The 9,428-nt window shown below is 43.9% G+C and overlaps 1 protein-coding gene across 1 annotated transcript in view; it reads left to right on the top strand.

The window, feature by feature from the left end:
• Positions 1-200: 200 nt before the first annotated feature.
• The window catches only part of CYTH3 (cytohesin 3), a 73,000-nt gene continuing 63,772 nt past the window's right edge, over positions 201-9,428 (top strand). The window contains exon 1 of the mRNA XM_035130955.2: positions 201-495. Within this exon, the coding sequence (XP_034986846.2) occupies positions 462-495 (34 nt within the window). The 5' untranslated portion in view covers positions 201-461. The remainder of the gene's footprint in view (positions 496-9,428) is intronic.

Below are 9,428 nucleotides of genomic sequence, written 5' to 3'. Positions count from 1 at the left end.
CTCGAGGGTCGCCTGAGGGGAGGGGAAGCCGCCGCCGCCGCCGCCGCCGCCGCCGCCGCCGCCGCCGCCGCCGCAGCCCCCCATTTCCCCTCACGGAAACCTGGCCTTTCGGAGCGGTGGCGGCGCTGCTGCCTTGTGGCGGAGCGAGGCGTCGAAGGAGGGCCTGACTGAGCTCGAGACGGCCTCTCCTCCTCCCTCCCACATAATATTTCTTTCTCCCTTCCCCTGCGTGGGTCACATGAGAAGGGGCGGGAGAGCCTCGCTTAGCAGCAGCGGCGGCAGCGACAGTCGGAGAAGCTCCGCTGAGGAGAAGCGAGGCGAACGAGGACGTCGGCACTCGGCAGCAGCCTCGGAGCTGAGTGGAGCTGGAGCCGCCGGCCGCCAAGCGCCCCCCTCAGGAGTCCGCGCGGGCTCCTCGCGACGCCTCTAACATCGCCCAGTGCTCGGACAGCAGCCCCAACATGGACGAAGACGGAGGAGGAGGAGGAGGAAACGGTGAGTAGTGGCGGCAGAGGAGTTTGGTTTGGGAGCTTTATGAGGAGGAGGCGGCGATGGTGGCCGTAGCAGCAGCAGCGGCGGCGGCGGCGGCGGCGTGGAATACCACGGAGGAAGGGGACTCCCCCCTCGCCCTCACCCGCAGAGAGACTAGAGTGCCTCTGAGCGTGTGCAGAGTTTTCCCCCTTTTAACTCAGGGGTTATCAGGCATTTTCGGGAGCTGTCTGTCAGCTTCAACCAAGGAGGATCAGGGGAGAGATGTGTGTTTGTGTGTGGTTTGGGTCGCCCTGTTTAATCCTTGCAACAATCCTGTGAGGTAGGTTTCCAACTAGTTGGGCGGTGTCGGTCCCAAGAGTCTGACAAACCGGAGAGCTTCTTATACTGTACCAGCGCAACTTGGCTTCCACTTTGTTTTTGGCTCAGCGAATTTTAATGCCTCTTGTTTCGTTAGTCCCCATAGCGAACACAGATGATTTGGGCGATCAGCTGCATCCTTCCTGCCGAGGTCCAGAGCAAACTTGAAGTGCAGTTTGATAGTTTTTTTAAAAAAAGAAGCGCTCTCTCTCTCTCTCTCTCTCTCTCTCTCTCTCTCTCTGTGTGTGTGTGTGTTTTGCTTTGGTAAATTGTACGTGTGATTCCTGTGTGGGGAATGAAACCAAAGTACTGTACCCATTTCTCGCTCTCCCAGTTCTGCACTTGAGGGAGTTTAAAATCCTTTCCAACAACACATTATTACATTGTCATGTCAGTGAAGTGCATTTTGATTCAGAGAAGAATTGAATTGACAGGGTCAAGTATGCAGATATATTCCACCCTCTCAGAATAGTCTGCACACCGCTTGAGGATTTTTTCGGTCTTCATTGGACTTCTGCTCCTGCTCCTGACATACCCCAGGCACAAAGATCACACACCCTTCCCTTCCATGTACTGGCCTGTTTCTATACTTCATTACCAATGAAGATTAAAGTCCTCCTTGCAACACCCGTAAACATACACTGCATTTTGGAAACAGCTGACCCCTTTTACTATGCTTTTGACCAGCCCAATTGTAATCACGGTTTTGAGGGACAGGCTGAATTAAGTTAACCATTTTAATGATTTGAGTGACGAGTGATCCTTGTTCTCCTGAATGACACCAGTCACCATGTCCCTTGCTTCTTTTGTTGCCCTACTTCTCAGTTTCCAAATTTAGTTTTGCTATATGTCAGAGCTTGAGTTGGGTAGTTTTGATCCAGACAGCTCAGACCTGTGTTGCTTTTTACTTTTTTGCAGGACAGGGAGGAACTCTGTGAGCTGGCAACTGCTGTCAGTGTGTAGGGCTAGCTAGCAACCTGTTGCAGGTGACATATAGCAGTGACTGTCCTCATGGTGACTCTGATCCCTATACAACAATTCTTCCTTTCATTTTACCATCACAAATATTACTATTCCCCCTACATTTCCAATTCCCGTGTGTTCCTATGTATGCTTAGTCGCTTGTTCTAAATTACACTGATTCACAGACGAAATGGGATTTCCCTTTTTTTACATTTGTGAAGCTGTACACAGTTTCACAGTGTTTCTGTCCTTTGCAGTTTTATTTTGGCAACATAACCTCTTCTCCTATTTTTTCATCCTGTTGCAGCGAGTGACCCCTTTCCCTAACTGAAGTAAGGCTCACCCCCCAATAGCTACTCATACCATGTCTCCCATTCTCTATAACCACTTCCACTCTTAAAAAGAAAAAGAAAAAAAGCTCTCTTCATGTGTACCTCTTGACATGGTTTGTTCCTATCTCCTAACTGCACACAACTCCCATTCATGTATATTTTTCTCGGCCCCCACACTGTCGCCCACGGATTGCTTTTTCACATATTTATCAGTGCCTCTCGGGATGGGGCAGATTGAGAGACATGAATATAATAAGGAGTAGTGAGTAGTTTTCAGGCTGCTGCCTGCTATATAAAGAGGGGCGTTGTTGAAGGAGAAGCTGGGTTAATCTTTCTGGCAAGGCAAAGCAAGCACTGCCTGTTTTGCTAATTCTAATGTAGGGATGCTGTTCTGATTGGGACTGTTCCATTCAGCATGGAGGACAATAGCAAACTCTGTGCCATGCCATACCCTAACTTATTAATGTCCCCTTCCCATTTTCCCCCTTGAAAGGTCATCTGTTTCTGGAGGAGGAAAAATGAATGCATAGTATTTAGGGGTTGTGTCAATGGTTGCAAAAGGCAAGTTAGTGATGCAAGATGAGGCCTGGGTATAAAAGATCCTATAGAAAGGGGAGAAGACTAAGGGGACATTAGAAGCCACATGGAGATGCAATGAACAGTTTCAAATGGTTGATTTGTGCCACCAGTAGTGTTAAGGTCGATGATAAATTGTTCGTTCTTTCACAGTGAAATCCTTGTGTGTTCTTTAGACTGCTTGAAATTGTGTATACGCTTTGCTGAAAACAATGTGTGATAGAAAGGTTAATTGTTTCTTATAGTTTGACATGGGCACTGTTGCTACCTCACTCTAGGTGCAGCAGTAATTGCTAAGTGGTTTATCCAGTTTGAACAGGCATACAGTTTCCATAGACATTTGCTCAAATGTTTGTAAACACATACCTTTAAAATCTAGGATGTGTATTTCATAGTGTCCTTGGGTACTCCTTCAGGCTGTTGAATTATAATGGATGTGCCCATAGTCTGAACATCATAGGATTTTCAGCAAAAGGGATTGGGTTAAGACATTTGAGTCAAGGTTTGCCTAATCAAACAGCACACAAAGGACGTGGTAATAAAACTGTACAAGTAATTTACGTAATTTCAAGACCAAGGCATTTTATCAAGAAGTCCTTAGAACAACCATGGGACCCTGTTTCTCTCCAGGTATATATGCTAGACTGCAGCTCCTATCATCTTTGACTTTTGGGTATGCTGACCAGAGCTGATGTTAATTGGAGCCCAACAAAATCTGGAGGGTCACATGTTCTCATCCCTGGTTTAGAATAAGGAAGCTGAATTTGTTCTGTGTTCCTTTATTTAGATATGTTGTACAAATATATGAAGAGCTACCGTAGTTATGTGGCATGAGTAATAGTTGCTTTATGATCTCTTGCACTAAGACTAAGAAGCTAGAATTCTGAAACCAAGTGGGTGTGGTGTGTTTATCTTGACATAAGGAAAAAATGCTAGGATTAATCAGTGACATGTTGCAGGAAGGCATCCTATAAACAAGCAATGCTGCCATTAACATTTCTCAGCAGTTGTTTCCTGAGCTGTTTAGTAGGTATTTGAGACTGTTCCTTCAAAAGCAAACATGTGTTTTTGGCAGTCCTGTGTTCTACATACTAGGTTGGAGGTCAAATGCTAAATAAGCTGACAAAATGAGCAAAGTTAGACGTTCCATATTTAAAACACCTTTGTGTAGGGTGTAGTATATGTTTATAAAGAATAATGGGCTCCACATTCAGTTATCTAAACAAAAATCTTTTGAGACTGTCTCCTCCTTTATCTAAAGCCTCAGATGAATATTGCCTTTTTGTGTCAGTTATTAATGATAAGGGCACTTAGAAAGAACCCTATTGGTAATTGTCACCCATCTTTAAAGCACTTCCCTTTGGAGGTTCTCCAAAACTTGAACCTTAATGTGTTCCAGTTTGATATGAATGCATAAAAACAATCACAAAAGTGTTAAAGCTACAACAGCAATATATTGAACAAATATAGTGGAAACTCTTCAAAATAACATTAGTTATTGTGTTGAACTTTTCTAAGGTTTTGCACTTTTTTGGTTGTTTTATATTTACTGTTCATAACTATACTGTTGCTGGAAGATCTCTTGCAAAATTAATCAAGGATACTGTAAGTAGTTCATCAGGCCCTGATTATGGGCCCAAAATTGGCAATCCAGCTGGTGGTGTTTCCTTGTAATGCCTGAAAGGATGGGCATTGCAAACAGTGAATTTGAGACCCTCATTATTTTTCTAAGCAGGCTAGCATTGTGCTGTAAAATTAATTTGGGGGAATAAATTAACTGGAGACAATATAGAGATGATTTGGAGGTAAGGGGATAACTGAAGAGGAGTTGAACTGATTTGGAGCAGGATCTGTTGGGCAATTAATGGGATAAATGAATGGAAGAGGAACTTATTTGGGGTAATAATAGGGTGGATTGCAAATGAATTTAATTTATCTGGAGTGATTTGGATGGGGAATTAGTTGGCTTGACTTCCACAACATTTGAACTCTAAATTTGCATATACAGTAACATATGCAAATCTGTAAGGAACTAACAACAAGCACACACTCCAAATACAGGCACAGCTTGTGAATGGCCCCTGAGACCTTTTCCTTCACATATTTAAAACATGCTTTGCCAGCTGAATATTCACACAGTCACTCATTTGGCTCTGGTTGGCAGCAGCGCTTGTAACTCCAAAGATGTTTGTTAGACAACATTCTTCTTGTTGGTTTATGGAACTAAAAATGCCAAGTAACATTCAAAATGAAACCCAAGGATGTTTTGTCTCACTACACCTCTAAAGTAGCAAATATCAACATTTTAATGTAGTTTCCTTTTAATATTCACAACTTGTTCAAATTAGACTTTCTGAGACTGTGAATGCGTAGCTGGAAATCTTTCATCTCTTTTTTAGTTCAAATTTATTTTGGCTTTTAAAAAAGACCTCTTCTGTGTTGACACCACATTTCCATCTTTGTATTTTTAAGTGTATTATGTTTTCATTTAGTAGAGCAGTGGCTGCGTCAAGCTTCCTTGCAGTGATCTTTTTCATGCAGAGAGATTATTTGAACTGCAGGTAATCTGTGCCTGCAGATGGGAAGATTTTCTATCACTTCTCCTGTGTTCAGAAGAAATGGAAATCCAGATACTTAATTTTATTTATTTATTTACAGTATGAAAATAGAGGATATTAAATTTTAAGCATTACTCTTATTGATGGTTGCCATTAGACTGTCAGCAATGCTAATCTAGGGTTCAATTTAGCTGAACTACCTGCTCCATCGGGGCCCAGCACAGGCCACATGATCTCCTGCAATGATTTTGCAAAGTTTTTTGCAGATAAAGTCGCTCAGATTCGGGAAGAGGTAGACTCCACCATGGGAGCAGGGCTGGGGCGAGGGAGTGCTAGAGTCCTGTCTAGTCATGTTCTATGGGATCAATTCCAATCTGTTACCTCCGAAGATGTGGACAGGCTGCTTGGACGAGTGAAACCAACCACCTGTCTCCTTGATCCTTGCCCATCCTGGCTTATAAAAGCTAGCCGGGAAGGGCTGGGCGATGGGCTTTGCGGGTTGGTGAATGCTTCTCTCCATGAGGGAGCCTTTCCAGACCCGCTGAAAGAGGCGGTTATTAAACCGCTTCTTAAAAAACCATCTTTAGATGCGGCCAATATGGCCAACTATCGCCCAGTCTCAAATCTTCCATTCTTGGGCAAGGTGATTGAGCGAGTGGTTGCTGAACAACTCCAGGCACGCCTGGAAGAAGCGGACCATTTGGATCCCTTCCAGTCGGGATTCAGGCCTCATCATGGGACTGAAACTGCCTTGGTCGCACTGGTCGATAATCTCTGGCGGGCTAGGGACAAAGGTGAGAGCTGTTTCCTACTCCTGCTGGATCTCTCAGAGGCTTTTGACACCATCGGCCATAACATCCTTCTGGACCGTCTAGAGGGGTTGGGAGCTGGGGGCACTGTTATACAGTGGTTCCGCTCCTTCCTCCTGGGCCATGTTCAGAAAGTGGTGGTGGGGGATGAGTGTTCAGACCCCTGGGCTCTCACTTGTGGGGTGCCTCAGGGTTCTGTCCTCTCCCCCATGCTTTTTAACAGCTACATGCAGCCGCTGGTGCCTAGGAGAGATCATCAGGGGGTTTGGGCTGGGTGTTCATCAGTATGCGGATGATACCCAGCTCTACCTCTCTTTCAAATCAGAACCAGTGAAGGCAGTGAAGGTCCTGTGTGAGTGCCTGGAGGCGGTTGGAGGATGGATGGCGGCTAACAGATTGAGGTTGAATCCTGACAAGACAGAAGTACTGTTTGTGGGGGACAGGAGGCGGGCAGGTGTGGAGGACTCCCTGGTCCTGAATGGGGTAACTGTGCCCCTGAAGGACCAGGTGCACAGCCTGGGAGTCATTTTGGACTCACAGCTGTCCATGGAGGCGCCGGTCAATTCTGTGTCCAGGGCAGCTGTCTATCAGCTCCATCTGGTATGCAGCCTGAGACCCTACCTGCCTGCAGACTGTCTCGCCAGAGTGGTGCATGCTCTAGTTATCTCCCTCTTGGACTACTGCAATGCGCTCTACGTGGGGCTACCTTTGAAGGTGACTCGGAAACTACAACTAATCCAGAATGCGCTTGCTAGACTGGTGACTGGGAGAGGCCGCTGGGACTATATAACCTGAAAGGCTCCCAGTACGTTTCCAAGCACAATTCAAAGTGTTGGTGCTGACCTTTAAAGCCCTAAATGGCCTAGGCCCTGTATACCTGAAAGAGCACCTCCACCCCCATCATTCAGCCCAGACACTGAGATCCAGTACCAAGGGCCTTCTGGCAGTTCCTGCACGGTGAGAAGTGAGGTTACAGGGAACCAGGCAGAGGGCCTTCTCGGTAGTGGCACCCACCCTGTGGAATGCCCTCCTATCAGATGTCAAAAAGATGAGTAATTATATATCTTTTTGGAGACATCTGAAAGCAGCCCTGTATAGGGAAGCTTTTTAAAGTTTAATGATTTACTATGCTTTTATGTATGCTGGAAGCTGCCCAGAGTGGCTGGGGCAACCCAGCCAAATGGGCGGGGAACAAATTAATAATGATAATGATACATGGAACATCCCTATGCATACATGGAACAGTCTCATCACAAAAGAGAACAGGAAGCTTCTGCATGAGTAGGAGTCCCTTTCCCCAAGGTCAGGAAGGCTAGAGCTCAAAGGAGAGTTAATGCGTCAGCAATGAAACCACTAAGACCAAGGCCTCATCCCACCCCTTTCTCTCAGGGCCTGGTTGAAGCCTGACTTGCAGCTAGTCAAACACTTCACCAATAGCAGTGAGGCTAATAGCAGTATAGCTAATAATAATAATAATTATCATTATCATTATTTGCCAGACCAATTATTCAGGACAAAACATGGGTCCATCATTATGACCCAGAGACTAAATCCCAGTCCAAACAATGGAAGCACTCTGCCTCACCACCTTCAAAGTAGGCATGTGTCCAACTGTCAGTGGGCAGGGTCATGCTCACAGTCTTTTGGGACCAGTGCTGAGTGGTAATGATGGCTTTCCTGGCAAAGGGTACCACAATTACTGGGACATACTATGCTTCACTGCTGCAGAAATTGCGGAAGGCCATCACAATTGAGAGGCATGGTATGCTGACCAAAGGTATCCGCCTCCTGCAGGATAACGCCCCAGTTCACAACTCGCACGTTGCTCAGACGGAAGCATGGTCCTATGACTATGAAATCCTTCCTCACCCCCCTTATTCTCCTGACCTTGCACCATCAGAATTCCACCTCTTTCCAACCATGAAGTTATTTTTGGAGGGCAATATTTTTCCAGGTGATGAAATGCTGTTTTCTGAGTTCAAGTCGTGACTTCTAACGCAGGCATCCCCAAACTTCGGCCCTCCAGATGTTTTGGACTACAATTCCCATCATGTCTGACCACTGGTCCTGTTAGCTGGGGATCATGGGAGTTGTAGGCCAAAACATCTGGAGGGCCGCAGTTTGGGGGTGCCTGTTCTAACGCAACCTGCCAACTTCTAAAGACGAGGTCTCTACAGCTGCATAAAGCAATGAGAGAAGTGTTTGACTCCTGCTGGTAGCTACTTAGAGAAGGACTAATAACTGTTTTTTTCCTTAATTACTTCTTTTTTATTTTTCTAGGTAATTCAATTATTATGATTTTGTACTCATTAGTTGAATTATGTTGGATGATTGATTTTGAAACATTTATGATTTATATGATTTATTTAAGTTAATTAACCTTTATGTTTGAATGAGTGGTTTTGATTTGTATGATTTATTGATTTTGTAATTTTTTTTAAAAAAAGATCAATAAAGTATATTTTTTTAAAAAAAGAGAAGGACTAATAACTGTGCCCAGTTTTGTTTGTCTCAGTCCACAGGAAGTACATCAGGGGATATCTTTAATGAACGCCCCTCGTAGTTAGTTGTATGTGAGCTATTTTGCAAGACTGTATGATCCCATTTTATACAATTTATCTTTGGCCTAAAATATCATTTTACTTAAGTAGAGATTAAATAATGCTAGGTTATGACAGACAATTATTTCTATTGATGTCCTAAAGTAAGGTACTTGGAAATATATCCTACTAATTTCACTGGAACTTCCTTTCCCATTGTGGTCTTAGGGTTGATATGACAATTGGTGCTAATCTTCTATTATGTTCTAATTACAAAGATCTCTGTATTTAACTGAATTTTTGAGATGATACTGCCTTCTCCATTGATGGCTTGAATTCTCATCTTTTTATGCAGCTTCAATTGCAAGAGGCTTCCCATTAATCATAGCTCTTTGGTGTTGGTGTCTTTGAGTAATTGAAATCCTGGCATCTAGTATGGCATTTGATAGCAAGCTTTATGTTCTGTTAAAATTGTGAGTGTTTGTTTTGAGGATAGAATACTATCCTGAAATTAAGTAAGGACTCTTCTTGAATACAAATTCATAGTACAGTATAGCTTCAGTTATCTTGTATACTGCTCATACTTGATTTATTGCTTCCCATCCTTTTGAAATAAAGTCTAAGCTGCAGCTGCTTTATAAATTTTCTTTTTTAAAATAAGAATTCTACTTATGTATAAGTTTGTTGCTGGTTTTTTGCACTGTTGTGAATGATAACATGCTTTTTATGTTTAAAAAAGATAACATTTAAATGCAGTGATGGAAAACTGAAAATGGCAGAAACATTTACAATGTTGCCTAC

This window comes from Zootoca vivipara, chromosome 14, assembly GCF_963506605.1.
Source record: "Zootoca vivipara chromosome 14, rZooViv1.1, whole genome shotgun sequence".
In the NCBI taxonomy this organism is placed as follows: Eukaryota; Metazoa; Chordata; class Lepidosauria; order Squamata; family Lacertidae; genus Zootoca; species Zootoca vivipara.
This window is presented reverse-complemented; position numbering and strand designations above follow the sequence as displayed.